Below are 21,750 nucleotides of genomic sequence, written 5' to 3' on the forward strand. Positions count from 1 at the left end.
CTCGTGGCAGACGAATATTCAATAAAAATGTGGAGCAGAGGCTCGATGAATCAATATACTGTAATAAAAAAAAAAGATATGTAATTAATACTCACTGGAGAAGAGTAAGCTTTCATTCGGCGAGCACGGATGTGCACTGGCCAGACGTTGAGGCAGGTTCGCCCAGCTGGGTCGGGGAGGCTAGCGATCGAAACCAGAGGCACTGATAGGCTACAGTATCGGTAAAAATAGAAAATTGGGGTAGAAGTTTTGAGGCTGCATCGAGTTGATCAGGGGATCGTGTTGATCAATACATTGAAAGCGGAGCGATGTTGATCCGAGCGGGCAAGAACAGCGTTACAAGGCGAAAGCAGCGTATGACAGTTCGAAACAATTGATTGATTAGTACATAGAGAATCTAGTGATGATTGAAACTGCTTAATTGCTATTAAACCAGTCTCAAGTCACAATGTACATGAGGTATTTTATTTCCTTCCTTTTTACTTTAGAATGATTGTTTTTGAAGAGATTGGAGTATCATATAAAAGAAATGGCGCAGGTTTATAGAAATAAGGTGATGACATAAGGTGATCAATTTTAAGCCAATATTGTTATAAGGTTATAACGTCTAAACGGTTTGCTGTCTTGCGCGCTCGGATACTTACTGCAACGTTATTAGGGAATAAGTTTCTGATCGCTGATGTAGTCTTTTCTATGACGTAGCCCCTCCACAAGTGAGCCCGGCGTTCCAAGCTTTCCAGACGCGGAAGGATCCTTCGATTGAGAGGGAAGCCACTTTTCTAGCCACCTCTGCTACCCCACGAGAAGGAACGCCCAAGGCCGTCAGAGCTCGAGAGCTCGTCGGGGCATAGCTCCCAAGGGAGCCTACGACAAACGGAAGTGACAGGACGTCCCTGCAAGGGCGCTTCCTGTCTTCCTTTATGTTGACACATAACTCGCCGTACTTGTCGTGTTTCCTGTCGGCGGCTTTTCGAAGAGAATCCGCGCCGTTGTCGAACGGACATGTGACGTCACATACGACCGTGACACCGTCAGGGCGTTGCAAGACGATGTCAGGACGCAGATCGGCACCGCCCGCTTCCACGTGCTGTGGAACCGTAGGCTACTATCTATGGAAAGCCCGGGTTGCCATTCGGCAGGCACGTGCCCCACGATCTCCCTCAATACTGAATTGTGTCGTTCCGTGACGACAGTCATCACGGTAGGGCAGTGATTCAATATGTGGGGGAGAGTCTCTTCCGTTTTCCCACACGCACGACACATGGAAGGTAGGTAACGGCGGCCATGGCTTGGTTTTGATTCAAGTGGCATTAGATTCAATCTAGCTTTGTACGCAAATACTCGGTCCGCGTGATCCAGGAGCTCCGGGCGCCGGGTCCAGGAATTTGAAAATCCGGACAGGCAGTGGGCACTGACCGTCTTGCCTTGGTCAGGTTTGGATTCCCACTGTCTCCTCCACCACAAGTCATTGTGTTGATGGAGGGTCGGCACCACTTTTTTCCTTATAGGGGGGATGATTGTGGAGCTCCCCGCGGCCAACTCAAGGCCGCCATCCGGGCGGGCGGACCAACGTACGTTCAGGCGACGGGTGGCCGCCGGAACACGGCCCCACAGGCTCTCGCCTGTAGGGCACGGTCTAGGACGGGCGCCGTCAGGAGGGGGGTCACTATTCAGATAACTGGCCAGTTGGTCAGTCGTGGGATCTGGAGTGCCGAACCTCAGACAGGCATGACGCCTAAGCTGCCTGAGAGCGACGGCAGAGACAATGCTGTCAGGTGACGTCAGCATCTTGAAAGCATGAGCTAGCGAAAGCGTGTCACTTTCGCGACACAAGTTTGTGATGCCCAAACCTCCCAATGCAGGCTTACAGTAAAAGAACGCGCTGCAGGCCCACTTGGGAAGACGCCACGCCACCTTCAAACACCGCAAAACCAGTCGGTCAAGCTTCAGAAGCTCATACTGTCTAAAGCGCCGCACTCGCAGATGGTATGATGCGGTCGGGAGAATGATGGAAGTGAGTGCCAGAAGTTTCTGGCTTGGGGTAAGAAAGGATTTCATCAATAAGAAAATGTGCTTCTCCAGAATGGAGATGAAGGGTTGGGTTAGGGATGCGTCCGAGGCGTAACCGGTTCGAGCGCCGAGGTATTTATACGTCTCGCCTTTGGGGATGACTCGAATTTCCTCCCCGGCAAGAGAGAAAGGTTTCGGGTCGACCCGCAGACGGAACGCCGACACTTTCCCATAGGAAAGGGTGTGGGTTGAACCGTAGCCCGGACCAGGAAGAGAAGGGTTCAGTAGCAGATAGAAGAGAGATCATCTGCTCGCGATCGGAAGAAACGAGACAGATGTCGTCCGCATAAGCCATACAACGCACTTTGATGTCGTCTTCTTTGGCAGGAAGGTTGTAGCCGCAATCCGTTTTGTCACGGACGCCCCTGAGGAGCACCTCGATGACCAAATTGAATAGCAGCCCCGACAACGGGCAGCCCTGACGGACTCCCCGCCCCACAGGGATACGATCGGTTTCACCATTGCCGCAGCAGACGGTGCAGGTGTTGTCGACGTATATGTCGGAGATGCACTCAATAAGGTCTGTGGGGGCGTCGAAATGACGCAGGACCTCGGCTATGCATTCGTGCCGGACACTGCCAAAGGCGTTTCGAATGTCCAGAAACGCAACTGACACAGGCCTTTTGCGTGACTGTGCATCCGAGAGGATGGTGTCGAGCATGAACACATGCTCATTGACGCCCTCTGTGGGCATGAATCCCTTTTGCTCTCGGCTGATAACATTCCCCTCCACCGCCCATCGCTGCAAGCGCCGGGCCAATACGGCGGCGTAGATTTTATAAATGTTTCGGCAGATGGAGATGGGCCGCCAGTTGCTGACGTCGTGCAGGTCACCCTCAGGGTCTTTACATATGAGTGTGATCCTGCTGGTTCTCCACTGGTCCGGTACACGACGGTTGATCCGGCAGGTCTCGAAAAGGCTGTCCAAGAGTCCCCCTCTTAGGTCCAGAGTCTTCCAGAAACCGTAGGACATTCCATCAGAACCAGGAGCGGAACCGACATCAAGCGACTGGAGGACCGCCTCCACCTCCCGGGCCGTAATGGGACCTTCACCGTCATCGACGGGGAAGAGGTTTACACCATCATGCTCGTAACGGTGGGAGTTTATCCACTCGGGCATTTGCGAGCAACTCCCAGCTTCAGGAGCGGTCATGTCGCGTCGAAATCTCTCCTCAATTTAATTTCGCAACGACGGTCACTGTTTTTGCCTTCAACGATCCGGCGGACCGTTCCCTTCGCGTCCCGCGAGAAGGCGGCTCGCAACCCCACGCCCTTACGATATCGGGCTCCGTTCCCGCGCGAACCCCCGCCGCCCGACCGAGGAGAACCCCCGTTCGAACGACGGCGAGCCGCGCGAGCCCGGGCGCCACGATTGAAGCGTGGTTTGCGAGGACGTGTCCTCTTGGGCGGCGAAGTGCCAACGGTCCACTCTTCCAATTCAATGCAGAACTGGTCGAAATTTATACCACCCGCTAAAGTAAGGTTCACTAAACTGCAAAGAGCCCGCCTGGAGCTCTTCGTCTTACTTTCCCTGACAAGTTCAACAGGGTCTTGGATGGATCGTTGAGTGTTGGGTGTGGTGGACATCCCTGGGGTAGTCTGTGGGAGTCCGGAAGCAATCGTGGCTTGGTTGCATGCCATGGCGTCACTTCGGGGTCGAGTCAAGGTTTGGAAAGGGATAGTTGACAGGAAATTAGAGTGGGTGGTTTGGGTAGGTGGGGTAAAAGGCTGTTTTAACAGTCAGTTTAACTCTTATCTTTGTGGAAAGAAAAGAGCCAACAAAACCAGCAGGTGCCAGGGGTAGAACAAGTGAAGAAGGGGTGTTCTTCCCGGCCATCAGCACAAGGCTCAAATACCACAACTCGTTGCAGGCCTAATATCCCCGCGACTACGAAACAAAAGTACTGCAATTTTAAGGCAAAAATTGCAGAACTGACAACTCTAACAACTTGTCAAGCATGTCGGTACTTTTAGGTATTGGTAAACATTTTAAATGCTTATCGCATTATGTTTACCCTCATCTTAATCGGCAAAACTAGTCTGAATTAAACTGGCAACCCTGACAATAAATATTTAGGCGTACCACTTGGCAGCAGTGGACAGTAGCACGTTGCGTTTGTTATCGGATCATAATGTTACCCCCACTGCAACCCGAACATTAATCGAAAAAAATAGTCCAAACGGAATTGGCAACCCTGAAAATAGTTATTCAGAGGTAACCCTTGCAGGTCTCTGATTTAAAAAAAATACAATATGGCTCATATCGATGACTACTTTTAAATCTGACTCATTGAAATTTAAATTTTTTTTTATCTAACCTGGCAACACTGTAAACAAATAACTTAAGTTGAATTCTTCATTGAAATTATTTCATAAAAGTTAGTAATAAAGCTTTGATAGAGAGTTTGCTTTGTTGAACCATAGAGAAATAAAACAAAGTAACTTCAGCGGGTTTAACATGATGTATTACATACACAAACATAACATAATTAAAGGCATACTAAAGGAAAATTTCAAACCGGAATTAAGCATTAAAATGAGTAAACTGAACATTTAAGAATACATTTCAAAAACAATTACCCAAAAAAATTTGTTTTCAATGGCGCTGGCAAGGCCCAAAGTCCAGTGTTTCATTTATTTTCATTTTTTTTCAAAATGACCAAAACGTGCAAACACAGCTCAAGAATACGTCATAAAGTCCAGCAATAACAAAAGCCACGTTACCAATCTGATGTTTTGAGCAAACTGTCTGCTGTTTTAATGTTAAAATGTGCTGTTTTGATGTAAATACATACATAGCCTACAGTCAAATCGCCCGCAGTAACAATTATTGCGTGATCGGTTGATTGCTAGACTTTATGACGTAAACTTTATGACGTTCTTTACAGTCGCACGCTTCGTTGCTCAGGCCAATCTCGTTTTGAAAGCTCTGACAAAAGCACGCGCACAATGGTGGTCAGACCGCAATGGGGCAAAATTTTATTGAAAATTGTTTTATGGTAGCATGTTAAACACAAAGAACGTGGAAAATCGCCAAGTCAGGTTTTTCCTTTAATACCCCTTTAAAAATAAACTCGAACGTTTTCGACACGTACGTGTGTCCTCATCAGGAATTACATATCTGCAATATACATAAAATGAAAATTGTAAGGTAAATTTGACTTTGCACTATAACTGTAACTGTAGCCTATACTAACGACACTCTAGATTGAAAAGCACAATTGGACGAGTGACACAGGAATGATTACAAGTAAATAATACGGTAGAATAACAGATCACATGAGGTGTAAACTACAGGCATTTGACAAACAATTAGAACACACACAAGAGGAACGATAAGCCACAGGCAAATAACTGCCGGTTCAGAGACGGATTATTACGTTTGATTCTTAAGGCTTCCATGATCTTAGTCTTAGGTCTTAAAAAAATTATTAAGTTCAAGAAACCAAGTAACTTTTCTTGATGTTTATCGATCTCAAGTTGAAGAACATAAAAAAACCTTGGTTTGATAATATTATAAACATGTTTGTTGATGTTACCTTACCTGATGTATACAAGCAGATTGTTGTTGTATTTTTAACTCAACTAAACAAAATCACTGGAAAACATAATTCTTATAAACATCAATAAATAAATAAAAACATCATCGATCCTTGTGCGTGATGTCACCGAGAACGCCAACATCGATCTTCAACATCTGTAAAAGACAAAGCGAATAATTGACGTTGATTTCATGTTGACACAATAATTTGTTATAACGTTGATACAACGTAAACAACTCTTACTTTATTTTCCAACCTATCCAGTGCTTCTTGTAGCTTGGATCTTTCCTCCATGTTCGGATCTCTCCCCCTTCCATCTCCATCATCGAGGGATTCCCACATCTCAACTTTATCCTTAACTTTGTGTAACACATCGATGACGTCATCAACAGATAAGAGGTTGTCTTGCGGATACAAACGAACAATCTAAACACAAATTAATCATGATTCAACAATTAAACATGAACAATTTATTTATGCTGTGACTTTTTGTTTATTTATTTCATGTTTACAAAAAAAGTTAGAAAATGTCTGGTTTGATCATATGCCCATTAGCTCGGGCTAAAATGATTTGCTATAATGATGCTCTTTTTAATATTGAAATAAAGAAATTAAAACAAATGTTCTATAATAATGGGTATCCAAAATTGTACTTTGAGAAAATATTGAATCGCTTTATCTCCGAGAGTTCCAACCAAACAAAAAGGCTGAAAATGAGTTAAATATGAAGCATTGCTTGTCTATTCCACTTGTGGGAAAAGAATCTAAAACGTTTGCTCCTAAAACCTGGACAGTTTATGAAAAGGAAATTTGATGTGGACGTTTTTCCTATTTACAAAACATTTAAAGTTAGTTCGTATTTTCAACTAAATTCCCACACGCCTTCGTCTCTCTGCTCAAATGTCGTATACAGTTTTACATGTCCGTGTGATTCGGCATTGACGTACATCGGAATGTCCACCAGACATTTGACCACGAGAGTATGGGAGCATCTGAACTTTAGAGACTTAAAAAAAAGTGCCATCAAAAACCATATCATGGAGTGTTCTTTTTGCACAAATCGAAAATTCTCGGCTAACTCATTTAAAATTTTACGCAAGGAAAATTCCAATTTGACACAAAAAATTCAGGAAGCGCTTTTAATCAAACGCTACAACCCAATTTTTAAACAAACAATTATTTGCTGCAGGCGCCTCCATTCTCCTCAACATTTACTAATTATTGTATCGCGTACCCCGTGGTGCAAATTCTTTTGTAGTCATGCAGTTGCCTTTTCCTAATGTAATTTGTTTTCCGTCTGTCTGTATGTTTTCCACACTATTGCTTTTAATCGCTGCGTGATTTTGCTGCTTATAGTCGGTTATATAGCTAGTTACCTTCAAAAATTGAAATTTATTGCATTTTTACAAATATTTTCAGATTCCTAGTGAATAAAACATTTGACTGTTAAACTATTTTTAAATATGTAAAATATATTGTTATAATGCTCAACCCTGTTGTATTGTTGTGTCTTGCCTGTCTTTGGTACAAAAATGTTAGAAAATGATTAAAATTGGAAACTTGAACTTACTTTGCAAAACTTATTGGAATTCAGACGTTAAGACAACGTAATGCAACGTTGAATCAACGTAACAACTGACCATGAATCAATGTAAACGTTGGTTATAAAAGTTAAACATGACTTACGGATCCAGGCATCGATTTGATCGCCTCCTTCCATGGACGGAATTGATTGGAAGTCATTCTGAGTGACAGACCAAGGAATTCAAGTCGCGTCGTCATCGACTTGAGGAATGACGTCACCGCATGGATGTCATTCTGAGTGTCGGAGGATCTCATATATATCCTCCCTCCATCAAAATGACTTCCTGCTGTGACTGTCACTTCCAAGTCGTTGCCTTCTCGCAGGACTTTTGTGATGGGGATGATGGAGCGTTCATCACTTTGATCTAACAATGAAAAAATAATAGCAATCAATATTAGCTTGGCTAACCAGGTTGTAGTCTAAAACCACAATTTGGTTTTAACCATAAAATAATCAAACATTGAACATAAGTTGTTTACTAAAGAATCAAACATTAGTTCATTCATATGTCAAAAAAATATATAAACAAATTATTTTGAACAAAACTTTCATGTTTGAGTCGAAGTTCTAATTTGAAAATAACCTGAGTAGACTTTCGTTAGCTGGTCACAAAATCACAAGTCTTGTCTTCAACTACTTCGAAGTTTTATCAAATTTGATTAAAATACTTAGGCTAGCTTTGCAAGTGGAAACTAAACCTCTGTTAAAACATTAAACTAACCACAACTTGTAAACTAAAATAAAGTTTGATTTCTTTTTCGATAAATCTTCAAAGCAACTTTAGAACTTGATCATAAAAAATTCCCAATCAGCCATTTCTTGCTGCAGCTCAATTCAAGCTGATGCTTTTTTCAAACTCAAAAGAAACGAACAGAAACAAACTTCAAAACATTTGTTTGATAAAACCAATGAAGCGGGAGCCCGCGACGATCACGTCTGGGTGATATGTGAGTATCATAATTTAAAAGTCTGCCGGCCGCCAGTGGTGGGTGTGGGATGGGGGGCATTTTTCATGGCTCAAAAATGCTCTAGATCAGCCGAAATAGTTACCTCTTGAAGCTCGATTAGTTGTAACGTAAACTGATTCTGAATGATTGTCTGGTAACAGACATTATGGTGGTGGGGGCTCTGTCAAACAAGTTTTATATCTCTCCAAATCTGCGCTAGGTCAGCTGAAAAATTTACAGGATAAAACCAATTGATAATTATTAATCTCTGAGTGTTAAGCTTCACAAAAATGTACGTGACAGTCTGACAGATAAATTTGTTGGTGGGTGTCCCCTGACAGACGACCTAAAAAAAATGACCCTCCTAACTAGAGCTAGGTCAGCTGAAATAATTACTGGATAAAATTGATTGAAAATTAATCTGTGAGTGTAAAGCTTCACAAAAATGTATGTGACAGACATTTTTGATGGTAGGTGTTTTCTGACAGACGACTTAAATTAGGCCTATTTGACCCTCAAGTTTGCACTAAATCAATGTGCAAACTTGAGTTTTGTGCTCCAACCTTCTCAGGAGACTATTGAACAACTTTCCTAAGATGGTATGAACATGCACAAAGGAGTGAGAAAGTTTTCTTTAAAAAGCTTTGACTTTGAAGGTAGATGGGAGGAGGAAACGAGGATGTCCAAAAAGAACATCGAAAAAACAGAATGAGGAAGACAAAGTCGGACTGAAGAAAGAAGATGCGATGGACAGATTGAGAAGGAGCATAGGAGTAAATGCAATCGCTGCAGAAAAAGAATTGGCCACCCCACTACTGGGGACACAACTGAATTCGGATGATGATTGACTTAATAACAAAATCACCAACCAACAATGACATTGTTAAAGAAATACTGGAAAGAACGATGAAGGTTGCAAATTAAACCCATCAACAATATGCCGTGGTGATGTACGATTTAGTTGTTACACAAAAAGCTTACTCCATTCAATCCATCAAAGCCTCTCTTTTTGACATCTCCCCATTGTGCTTCGGAATTTCACACGTCCCTCCATAAATGATTACGGGATAGAGTAGCCTACATATTGTGGGAGTCAAAGATCCTTGCCGAGAGATCATTAAAGTGAAAATTTTACAAGAGGGATACACAGAATTACAACCAACGTCCACGAAGAGAAAGCTATACGATCAATTTTTAACTACTGTAGATGCAGATGAGATTGACAACTTCCAGCAAGCCATCCACTATTCCACCTGACCCAGACAAGGTAGAAATTTGTTTGGTCAACACAAACGTTTCCCAACACAAACGTCTCCCAACACAAACGTCTCTGAACACCGTGAAAAGTATGAAAAAAATTTAACAGATCTATGAACGGAGTGTTGCGTGAAAACTGTCAGGTTTAAACATGATGCTTGTTTTTTTTAAATCTACTTTGTCGAGAAGTACAGAAGTGCGCCAAAATGAATGATGTAAGTAGGCTAAATGGTTACTTAGCTATTGTAGCCTATCGATAGCCTACTTTTACAAATGTATTTCGTTCTGAATCGTATGAAGCTTAAGAGGCATATTTTTACACATGATAGCTATATTAGCACAGAAGACATCATTTTATTTAAAACACATTTTAGGCTATCGCATAGCTCAGTACCCAATTTCCCTTGCTCAATGTGATGATGGGGTATTGAAAACAAAAAAGACAACAGCGACTACACAAATTGGAAGCCTACCAGAGGGATACCACCTTACACACAGAGCCGGATTTAGCAGTAGGCAGAGTAGGCAGTTGCCTAGGGCGGCAAATTATTGGAGGCGGAAAAATATACGAATATATTACATTGATAATACTGTACGTGAATATAATAATTCACAACAGATATATAGGAATTATTAAAACAATGAAATATATATAAATATATATATATATATATATAATAATAATATATATATATAATAAATAATAAATATATATATTATATATATATAATATATATATATAATAAATATAGGAATTATTAAATATGTTATCACATCACACACATTTATAAACAGTGCGGCAAGTCATGTATGGCAAGTCATCGCCCCTAGAATACTTCACGCTTGATTGGTTTTCAACAATATGTGCTGCTTCTTTTATTCTATTCATCTGTCTCGCTTAGTATTGTCCGTTTGTCGTTGTCCGTTATTAGTATTGTCTATTATATTTGTCCGCGGGCTCGAGTTCCTACTCAACTGGGCAGCCCGGTTTGAAATTGTTTAAAAAAAAAACGCTTCCAAGCGGCGTCGAACCGACGTCTTTTGAATTTGGATTCTAGACAGATACGATGCGCCACTGAACCTCACGTCAATAAACTTCTAGTGCAGAAGTAATAAATGCAGCTTTACTTCGTAGTTGAAAGGCAGGTGCAAGAACAAAATGTGTAAACGTATTTATGTTGCTATTATAATTTAAATTTCTAGCATTCTGAGTTAATGTAAATTCTGTCACGTACATTTTTGTGAAGCTTGACGCTCAGAGATTAATAATCAATTGGTTTTATCCTGTAACTTTTTTAGCTGACCTAGCGCAGATTTGGAGGATATAAAACTTGTCTGTCAGAGCCCCCCACCACCAAAAATGTCTGTCACACACCAAACAATCATCTAGAAGCAATTTACGTTACAACTAACTAAGTTTCAAACGGTAACTATTTCGGATGACCTAGCACATTTTTTGAGCCATGAAAAATGTCCCCCATTCCACTCTGTGTGTGGACCACACCCACCACGTGTGGCCCGACAGACTGCCAGATTATGAGTACCCACATACCACTGGACATCGCTGTATGAATAGAAATTGGTAACTTTTTCACCTAGGGTGAACGTCGCGGGCTCCCGGTCTACATGAAAATGACATAGTAAATGTTGAGGAAAATGGACGCGCCTCCAGCAAATAATTGTTTGTTTAAAAATTGGGTTGTAGCGTTTGATTAACAGCGCTTCCTGAATTTTCAAATTGGGATTTTTCCTTGCGTAAAATTTTAAATGAGTCACCAGAGAATTTTCGATCTGTGCAAAAAGAACACTCCATGATATGATCTTTGATGGCACTTTTCTTTAAGTCTCTAAAGTTCAGATGCTTCCGTACTCTCGTGGTCAAATGTCTGGTAGACATACCGATGTATGTCAATGACGAATCACACGGACATGTAAAACTATCAACATATAATTCCCCAACTATCAACATGTTTTCATATTTTCTTCAAAATTTACACATCGTACTTATTTCTAAGAATTGTCCTAAATTTGAAAAACTTTTTCTTATAAAATATTACTGTCTTAATTTCTAAAAAAATGACCTTATTTTCGACTTGCGTCTTTAGGCTACTTGATTTTATTTTCAGCAATTCAAAATATGAATATCACTTTTGTACAAAACAAATGCTCTATTTCCTAAACTCGCTGATTAAATAAAAAACAGATTAAAAATTGGCAAAAAATGCAATTTGAGTGTGAAAAAGAAACTACATATTTTAACCTTTTATCACCTCGGCTACTTTTCAGTTAAACAATGAATGCACTTAAATTGTCAAATTGTGTTTCTTTGGCGATTTCTGTAAAAAAAATTGAAATTTTTTCCTGCATTTGATTTATCAAAATTTAAAGTAAAACTTTCAAAATAAAAAATTCTGGAAACTTGTCACCACTGTACTTACATGTTTCTAGATTTATAACCTTCTTGATGTTCATTGAATTGAAGTTTTAAAATAGCTTTAGCCTACTTTTACTTACCTGCAGCAACTTTCCGGGTTTTTTTCAACAATTCCTTAACAAATAGTTGCCTTTTTTGCATTTTTCTATCTAAAATATGAAAACTTGTCATTAAAATTATGATTTGTAAATGTCGCTTTGATAAGGTAGCAGGACTACAATATATAGCCTACATTTATGTTAACTCTTAAGCAAATTATCAAATATGTCATTAAAATAAAACAAATGTTACCAAATTGCAAGTGAATGTTCATACAAGTTTGCTTCAGTAAATTTCCAGATGATTTATCAGCAAATATTCTACATTTTATAATTTGTTTTAATGGGTCTTAACAATGGCAAACAGGTTTGTATGTCTTACAGCTGCAAAACTGTCAGCTCGATAGCTCAGCTGGTTCAGCGTCGACTATGTGTACAAAAAAACCATAAGATCAAACAAAGCTGGTTCGACTCTCGGGGTGTGGCGCTTAAGCAACGCATTTCAAGGACAGGTCTCCATTCAGCAGCACCAAGTGGATGGACTACTTAACAAACAGCAGATTTTGTCAAACTAGGTAAACGGTCATGAATCAGTGGTTCAAAGCCTCTACAAGTATGCGAAACTGCCACGATTAAGCTCTCAAAGAGTTTTCTCAGTTCGCGGATAAAGATTCCACTATCCCTCAATTAAATCCTATAATGCGACTTTCGAGATGATTCGAATATATTATATTTGCAATCTATGTATGACGCTTAGTGTAATAATAATGTTTGATTAATTACTTCGACTTTGAATAATTAAGTTTGGTTTGTTGTTCTTTGTCACCTTCGCAAACCGCTTACTGGCGATGATCTTTAAAAATTTATGCCAAATTTGCTTCAATGAGTGATAATTTTAATAGTGTTCCAATTATCGCAAACTTGCAAAATCACGTTCAGAGGCAACTTAATGCTGTTGCAGTCATCTATTGTTCAATGAGCTTGTTGGCATTAAAGAATGTAGGGAGGCATTTGGTCACGTACTATCCCATAAAAAAAGTCGAGAAAAAACATGTAGTTTGTCTTCTTTTTTGCAATTGTTTTTCAATTGCTTTGCCCATTCAACCTCATTTTTATAAACCTAATTGACGGCATTTTGCACATAAGATTTCAATAATAGATGCACAAAAGGCGGCCAAAAAAGGTTAAAATAGTAGTTTTCTAGGGCAAGCCTCGAGACCATCTCCAGCAATATTTTATTTGTCGGAGCTCAACTTCTGCGTTGTTCATTTTGTCGACACCCTTTCAAAACATTTCTAGGTTTGCTTCTGCATGCGATGTTATAGACGTGTCATGAAGCCACTTTGAAACTACTGTTTAAAAGTATAACGTCATTTTTAGATTTTTTCCATGTTTGTCGTATTTAATCCATTATTTATATCTATCCCACGTGTGGTCACAAAACACTGAAAACTTGTTTTTATTTGATATAAATTTTGACATTGATTTTGTGGTCTCCATTGGGCTTCTTAATTTAATTTGCATAATTTTTTACTTACCGGTAGGCTTGCGTAGAAATATTTTTTGCGTTGTAGATCTGACACTTTCCTTCAGTGTTTGTGTTTTTGACTTGAGTTGAAAGATAAATGAAGAACTTTGGAAAGATGAACTCGCTGTAACAAATTAAAACCAATTCAACAATTAATGTTTTAAATAATATTTAACTCGTAAGAGAAAGAAGCGCTTACAAACAATTTTTAAAATGACAAAGCAGCAAAAGTTTAAGGCGTGCATATGATGTAAACTTAAAGTTTACATGTAAATCAAAGTACATTTAAACACGGCGACCAAACATGACAATATGTCAACAATATGTTTATTGGGATATTTATTTGTTATACGATAATATTACCAGAAGAGCTTGATTGGTGGAAAGATGATGGCGTTTGTGATGAGGTAGATGCACTTAAAGGTTGTTTGGTTGTTTTGGAGGTTGAGTTGTCTGTAAAATTTTAATATGATTAACTTTAATTTAAATATAATGAAGTTAAAAGACTTCCCTTGTTAGCTGAAATAAATAAACTTCAAAACTGAATTACTTAATTCATTTTTTACTTGGAAATATCTTTTTTCTTAAAGATGTAAATCTTCGCTTCAACGGTTGAGGTTTTGAGTCTTGTAAAGCTGAAGATGAAGCATTCTGGGATGATGATTGAGGTCGATTTGAAGCATTGGACTGTGTAGTCGTTTGTTGAGATTCTTGAAGAAAGGAATCTTGAGGGAGATCTAAAAATAATATATAATATATTATACTGCAGTTGCTTGGGAAAGCTTTTGGAGTGGTTGTAACAAGATACACTTTCCAACTATGTTTATAGCTTAGTTTTGTTTAGAATAAAAAAGATTAACAACAAATAAAATTCAATTATTTGGTGATTGAGATGATTGTACATTATATTTTCGTGACCAATAAACATTTTCACTTAACAAAGACTCTATTAAACTTAAACATGGTGATACCTTTCCACCTGACTAAAGGCGGTAAAACTTGTAAACACAGACTATCAAATAACTGATCTAAACAAAAAAAGACTGCCAGATTATGACAACTAAGGAACCAACACATAACAAAGAACTTGCAAATTAAAGCATTGTGATTAGTAAACTTGCTACTGCGCTGTCCGGAAGAAGGAAAATGTGTGACGTGTCACAATGATGTAATAATCCTGATAGCAAAATTGTTTTTTTTTACATTAATTCAACGTCTACAGATGAATCAACGTGAAATGCACAATTTTTTCTACCTGAGAGTTATATTTCAAATGATTTTTACTTTACAAAGATCACAAGGAAGTCGGTTCAACTCCCATCCAGGAAATATTTTTAGACAAGGCACTTAATAGCGTTGTCTGAACGTGGAACGCAGGTCGGTTTTGTTAGATTTTCATTCACTATTTTCAATTTTCAACCATCGAACATCCGTTTGGCTTCTTGCAGTGACAATTTTTTTTATGATTTAAGTAAAAGCCAAGTTTTAGTTGGCACTGGACACCGGTTAGGAAGATTACAATTCCATCATCCAATGCAGCTTGCTACTAACACAGTCAGTGCTCATATACAAATGATCCCCTACTTCGATGTACACCGCGCTTTATGCAGCTGTGTGGATAAGGCGCTGTAAAGCAGAGATTGCCACCAATACAGGTCCTATCAGGCCCGTAACAAACAAATAATGACTTTGTCTTCTGAAGGCCAACGATCACCAGTATTTTGCAGCACTGGGCCAAGTTCGCCATTTTGACAGAGTCAGTGGGTAGACTATTTTACGTATTGAAAATACAACACGTATAAAAGTAATCACGTTGGACCAGACGTTGGGAGCCGCTGAGTTAGCCACCTAAACAATATTCCTACTTGAAGCGATTTGTGACGTCTGAGATGTTGATTGCATCAGTGTTGACGTAGATTCAATTGGAGGAAGTTGGTTGCCTGCAGAGCTCGATAAATCTATATCATCATCAGTCGTTATCTCCGCCTGCGGCAGATTGCGCATCAACATGGCTTATTTGCTTCCAAGAGTGGCGGTTTTGAGCCAACTCACTCGCCCAGTGTCGTCAAGTGGAGTCCGGTCCATGATTGAATGTTGTCTTGCCATCGTTTTGGTTGTCTGCCACGTTTTCTTTTTCCTTCTACTTTGCCTTCTGTGCAAACTTTGCTGATTCCGAATTGTGATTTGTTAGTGTGGCCGAACAGTTTTAAAACTTTTGATTTTATTATTGTTGCAATTGGATGTAGTTTTGTCATAGTTAGAAGATCTTCTATTTTTGTGTGATTAAGTAACCTTTTGTTGGTCATGCTTCTCATGATGTGATTTTGGAAGGTAGTGAGTTTTTTCATTGTTGATGATGTCCAATTTACGCTTTCTAGACCGTACAGCACGACTGGTAAAACGTAGGTGTTGAAAATTTTTGCTTTCAGTTTGATTGGGAGTCTATTGGATGTTAGAATCTTTTTGTTCTTTTCAAATGCTGCCCAGCCTAAGATAGATCTATAGCGATGTTGTAAAAACAAAATTAATAAATTGATTATTGTTGAAATAATGTTGGTGGCCATGTTGCAAACCGCAGTGCCCACAATTCATTCCCCACTATACAATACACTGCTCTGAACCAGCTGAGTGGTGGAAGAGCTGGAAAATAAAAACTGTCGATGCATATGGGCGATCGCTTAGCTTAGGGGTTCCCAAAGGTGATAAATATATTTTACTTGTAGCTGACAAGAAAGCACATGTAGTATATTGTTCCTTGTCACAACATAGTTACAAAATAGTTAGCCAATATTCCTACTTGAGGCAATTTGTGAAGACGAAGTTGATGGTCGCGTCAGTGCTGACGTTGACGCAACTGAAGGACGTTGGTTCATTGCAGAGCTCGATTGATCTGTAAATTTGAAAAAATAATTTGTTGTTTGTGCAATAGATATCATTTATTGATAGCAGACAAACAAGCAAATATTGTTTATTGCCACAATGTACTCACTGTATAACACTTGTGCCTCTTCTTGGCTGCATAAAGTTATGAACCACAAGATTGAGAAAATACAACTCACAATATCAAAAAAAGTATTAATTACATAATTGTCTGAGCGCTCATTCACAAATAACGTCAAGGGTCCAATTGCCAAAATTGTTGAAAGGAGTATCAAGTATTATTATGAATTTCTCCATTAAGTTGACAAATTATATCTTGACTTGGCCTATTACAACGAGGAAAACCTCAATGATTAGATTTGTTCTTAGTGGTACGATAAATAAACTGTAGATGAAACAAAAAGTTACCTTTGTTTATGATCGGATCCAAAAGAAGTCCTGATATAAATTCTACAACAACAGCCCAGTGGCCCTTCAGCAGATTATTTTGAACAAAATTTTTAAAATCGGTTAATGACATTTCACGACAGATGTATAAAGCACTGAAGTACTCTTGGAAGGTCTGGTGGCTAAAGTATAACCGTTTCTGCCCTTCCAGGAGTGCATATTCTCTGTTTGCTCCCAGTAGAGTGACGACAAGATCTTGAACTTCTTGACTGGAGAGATGTTCTATTTCAAGATCGTCTGCTGTGATTAAAACAGTTCCTTTTTTTGTTGCTTCATACGCGATTTTGGAAAGTTTAATGACAATATCATCTGATATCGAAACTCTAGCGTGTCCGGAGGTTTTAAGGTTTAACAATACAGTATAAAATATTCTGGTCATTGTTGATATATCACCAATTTGTGACGATCCAAGAGATGCTCTCACGTAGAGTTGCAACATCAGAGGGTTGTGGCACAATGATGTTAAATGTGGAGTTTTTACTGAAAGATTGTTCCAAAGGATCTCGGATTGTTGTTGGTCGTTAACTAAGGCGTTGAATAACGTTTTCATGTTGTCAGACGTCAGATCACGAATGAAGTAAGTGCGATTGGGTCGGCATCTTTGAGGAACATTAAGCATAGCATGTGGTCGAGAAGTGAATATCAAGTGACAGTTTTGAAGAAATTTTCCCAAACAAAGATTAGACAAAAGTTTCCAATATTGAAGTGGGGTATTGTGGTTAGTTTCTTCCACATTTTCGTTCAAGTTCCAACTTACTTGATCAAGTCCATCAAAAACAATGAAGCAATTTTCTGGATTGGCTGTCATCCATTCAAAAACAGAATTCTGTTCTTTTTCGTTTAAGTTGTAGTTGCAATCTCCCAACAGAAACTTTTTCATTGTCAGTTGTTTGTTACAGTCATTCATGTCCATAAAAAGCTTCCTTAGGACAAGGTAGTTTTCGTTTTGAGAAAGTCGTCTTGCCAGGCGTTTCGATAAGGTTGTTTTTCCTGACCCAGGATATCCGATTACCGACACAAACCTATTGGTTTGAATATCAGAAACTAATCGATCGATTGTTACTGCTTGGTCAGATTTATTTAAGTTAATTCCTTGACTTTTTGGATTGTACTTTTCATCGTCAGGAATGAACCGTCCTTGGTAAAAATCAACTTTATACATTTCACAATAAACTTCTGGAAAACTCTCTGGAGAAACATCAAAGCTGGACAGATCAACGTCATATTTGGTATGATATTGTTTGCGAGCTGCTTGTTGCAGCTTTTTTAATTCTTTTGTTGAATCTGAAAAATGGAAAATAAAGAAATTATTCGTAAAAATTACTTTTGAATTGGCGATTGGTCTTACTGGTAATCTCACTTTATTGGACTTTGAGTGCGTTATGGTTCAGCAAATATTAGAAGCTTGGTAAAATGTCCAAACATATACGGCTAAGTACACTAGTACAGTTACGATTCTGACTTAAGCTTGTTTAACACGTTATGTGTTTTACGTTTCCCAGTTTTTCAATACAATATTCAAAACTTTTGTGAAGGATATTGCAAATTGTAAGCCTAAAGAATCGGACTTTAGCAATTTTATCAAACCACCACGTTTAAAAGCAGGGCTTTTCGAAACAGTCCCCTCGTCATGTGCTATATGACGAGGGGACTGTATTTCGAAAGCTAGTGTACTCCGCTATTACCACATCGAACTCGCAGCATCAGGCTAAAACAGATGGTTAATATCTACATTGTGAAGTAAGCAACGATCATGCTGCTAAAAGCGAAACTCAATCAATTGCCTATTAGTGTTGTTTTTGATAAAATGAACAAAATGCAAAGAGATGTATTGATACTATCATAGATTATATTATCCCTTTTTTTAAATGTTACTTTAAAAATATCTCCATTCTTATTTCAACAGAACAAGTGACTTTATAGTGTTTTTTATATCATTCCAGCCTCGCAATAAAATCAATGATATATTTTACTAATTGTTATAGCATTTTGCTGTATCTTTTGAGTTTCCGTTGTTACGAAGATTAAAAGTATGATGCTAGTTTGTTATTGCAAAGCTTGGCATGGTTACAGTTGATAGTGAAGCAAGATTTATTGACAATTAAAATATTAATACAGCTTTTTAATTAAAATATGGCAACATATAGCAACAGTGTACAAAGTTTCAATGTCTATTATCATTCAGCTCAATGCTCTGATACTTTTACAACCGAGAAATTATTACCATAGTTATGGAAACTATTTCAATCAAATATAAACAGTACAAACCTTCATCTCCAGATGGAACACAACTTTGCTCCGGCAAATTGTAGATCACCGTTGTATAAAATTGTCTCTGGTCAACCTGAACCACTTGTTGATTAACATGCTGATGGTGAGTTGTAGAAAACTGTCGGTTGTCCTGGTAAGTTAGTTGTTGATGAGTTTGTCCTGTAAGATAACTTATTAAATATTGTTTTGACAATTAACAGCCTTGAATTTAACGTAAGAAGACGTCGATGGCTTGATGTCGGGATCATGGCGATTGCAAGTTTTTGTTATCTTTCAGTAAAATAAAGCAACTTATTTTAAAATGTGTAAAATACATAAAAAACAATGCTATCAACATTTTAGAGCAACCATCAAATCAAATTACCTTCATCAACCACTTCTTCACTTGAAACATCTGCATTTTGTTCGGCGTTGCTGGAAAGTGACATGTTTTTAATTTGAGAATGTCGACAGAATAAAATACTAAAACTTTGTAGTTGCCTAGTTGGTGCTACAAAATGTAATTCTACATGGTTATAACGCCATTTTCCTCATGAAAAAGACAAGCAATTATAAAGTATGATTGAGCAAATCAGCATAGACTCTCGGTTTGAATAATAACTTTGACAGACTCTGGTAACTTTTTAGCGTAGGTTTCTAGCGTCGTGGTACGGCTAAGGTTCTCACCACTACACTCTGACTTATCATCGCCATTTACACTAGCAACAGCAAAATGTACTGTTTTATTTCTACTGTTTTTGATTTGACCACCACTAGATTCGAATCTAAACCTAACGACTACTCCACTGTACCGAAGCCATCAGCAGCTCGCGTTTTATATCCGGATGATCACGTGAGCAAGACGTGGCCAGGAAAACAATAGAAAAAGTAAAACACTTTTAGTGAAAAAGGTTTTACCTCACAGGCATTAACAAAATTATACTCTGTTTTACGTAGTTGTAATGTTGGTTAACGTTGAATCATTTTATTTGCGATTTTAGATTTGGTTGCAATTTGTTTTTTTTTGTTTTTTTTTTAATTTAAAAGCCAGAAGTTGATAAATTTTATTTTTTTTAAATGTTTTATTATTTATTATGACATCTTAACATTAATCTTCTATTTGTCATCTTCACCTTAAAGCTTTAATGTCCCCTGACACTTTGTACAATTTGAATTTTTTTGAACACTACAATGACAAGCTCCACTTGCCATTTTTCTAATTCTTTACGATCTGCATTGCTTGCATTTTTCAATCGGAAGAACCCGCCAAGTTTTGCGGAGCCGTCCGCAGTCCATTGTATCTGCCAGTGTCTGTGCTAAAATGTTTTCTGGCTACTTTTGCGCCGCTGGTGTGTGTTAAACTGTATGCCGTTTAATTTTTGTGTATTTTTTTTGGTTTGTTCATTCGAACATGGATATTCTTGTCTAATGCAAATAAATAATACTAATATTGTAAAGTTTTAAAACACATCGTTTCATTCCAAAATCATTTAATTTTTTATTTGTTTATTCAATTTTGTTATTCTATCGAAACAAGAACGAAATGCATGGAAATGTTAAACCATAGAACAGCGCCTTGAAGCACAAAAAGCTTGACATTGCATATAAAACAAAAAGTCGTAGCATACACAATTACACAATCTACTAAATATTGCTAAGGAGTGTTTTAAAACAAGCTTACTAAACTTCATTGTAACAAAGTATTACGAAATTGTAGACCAGGGCGACCCGGCTTAATTTGTTTCCAGAGTTTTGAAGAATGATTTCTGAGCCAATGACGATGTTGTGTTGTTAATACTATCACTACTTTTTAAAAATATTATGCTGAATAATCAAGTCGCTAAGAAGCTACGTGTTAAAAGATGCAAAGACGTTTAGAACATTAGTAATTGTTTTTTTTTATTTCTAGTTCATGCCTACTTGGTTTCCTGCCATGGAGTAAACTTAAACCACTAAAACCAATACGTATCGTACTTAAAGATCCTTGAACAAGTATAGGAGATTAATAAGTACACTTAGATTTACTTTTACATACTTTACAAGTCACTTGGATTAAATAAGCGAAAATCTGAGTTCGGCCTAACCCAAGCCTTCCAATGTATATTTTAAAAAATCTAGGAAATTTTTATAAAATTCTATCTGTGCAAGTAAATAGGAAAGAACTGGGGTTTTGATGAACAGATTGAACAGATACTTTTCTTATTTAATTCGGAATTCAACTGCAAAAAAAAACTGATTAAAGTTTAAACGATGTTCTTCACATGACGCACTTTTCGAATTAAAAAAAATCACTCAACAACAAAAATAATTCCACGATGATTTCTAGCAAGTAATGCTGACTTGAAGAATGGTCGCTTAGAGCAGGGCTTCTCAAACTATGGGTCGCGACCCCAAATGGGGTCGCGTAATGAAATTTTGGGGTCGTAATGAAATAGTTTAATTTAGTCTAGTGCCGGTAGGTTGTAGTCTTGCCATGATGTCAATTGACCGCAACCGTTAGTGTGAAATGTCGAACGATAAAATATAACCAATCGTAACAATTGATGCATCAGAGAGAGACTGTTCACCAGGCATTTGGTAATAAAATTAAGTTAAAAATTGATGCATCGTTACGCTATCATTGCACCGCTCGCATTATGATTTCAGAGTAGCCTAGCAACTAGCTTCTGAAGGAACTTAGACTAAAGTTTAAAGCAGTTACAAGATTAATTGACTATGGATCAGTGGTTAGGTAGATTCATGTGGTAACAATGGAAGCACAAAGAAAACAAT

At 38.3% G+C, this 21,750-nt stretch overlaps 2 protein-coding genes across 2 annotated transcripts; both read right to left on the reverse strand.

The window, feature by feature from the left end:
- Positions 1-4,574: 4,574 nt before the first annotated feature.
- On the reverse strand, positions 4,575-17,134 carry LOC145784784 (uncharacterized). The gene is made up of 10 exons (XM_082596635.1): positions 16,690-17,134; positions 16,199-16,291; positions 15,267-15,359; positions 13,968-14,138; positions 13,765-13,854; positions 13,412-13,525; positions 11,916-11,984; positions 7,299-7,561; positions 5,856-6,038; positions 4,575-5,767 (listed from the first exon to the last, which is right to left on the reverse strand). The coding sequence occupies exons 1-10, from the start codon at positions 17,105-17,107 to the stop codon at positions 5,714-5,716; spliced, it is 1,548 nt and encodes a 515-aa protein (XP_082452761.1). The 5' UTR covers positions 17,108-17,134; the 3' UTR covers positions 4,575-5,713.
- On the reverse strand, positions 17,118-19,480 carry LOC145783945 (uncharacterized). The gene is made up of 4 exons (XM_082595706.1): positions 19,364-19,480; positions 18,997-19,158; positions 17,210-18,012; positions 17,118-17,147 (listed from the first exon to the last, which is right to left on the reverse strand). The coding sequence occupies exons 1-4, from the start codon at positions 19,425-19,427 to the stop codon at positions 17,118-17,120; spliced, it is 1,059 nt and encodes a 352-aa protein (XP_082451832.1). The 5' UTR covers positions 19,428-19,480.
- Positions 19,481-21,750: the final 2,270 nt, after the last annotated feature.

Source organism: Aplidium turbinatum, chromosome 15, assembly GCF_918807975.1.
Source record: "Aplidium turbinatum chromosome 15, kaAplTurb1.1, whole genome shotgun sequence".
NCBI lineage: Eukaryota > Metazoa > Chordata > Ascidiacea > Aplousobranchia > Polyclinidae > Aplidium > Aplidium turbinatum.

What these genes read in the sequence shown, in the direction of transcription:
- LOC145784784 (XM_082596635.1), bottom strand. Translation starts at nt 17,107, where the DNA reads ATGACCAGAATATTTTATACTGTATTGTTAAACCTTAAAACCTCCGGA. An exon ending in GTCTTCACAAATTGCCTCAA is followed by an intron (nt 15,360 to 16,198) that starts GTAGGAATATTG and finishes ATGATGATATAG; the next exon opens with ATTTATCGAGCTCTGCAGGC. An exon ending in TCAAATCGATGCCTGGATCC is followed by an intron (nt 6,039 to 7,298) that starts GTAAGTCATGTT and finishes ATTTGTGTTTAG; the next exon opens with ATTGTTCGTTTGTATCCGCA.
- LOC145783945 (XM_082595706.1), bottom strand. Translation starts at nt 19,427, where the DNA reads ATGTCACTTTCCAGCAACGCCGAACAAAATGCAGATGTTTCAAGTGAA. An exon ending in TGAAGAAGTGGTTGATGAAG is followed by an intron (nt 19,159 to 19,363) that starts GTAATTTGATTT and finishes GTTATCTTACAG; the next exon opens with GACAAACTCATCAACAACTA. An exon ending in TGTTCCATCTGGAGATGAAG is followed by an intron (nt 18,013 to 18,996) that starts GTTTGTACTGTT and finishes TCCATTTTTCAG; the next exon opens with ATTCAACAAAAGAATTAAAA.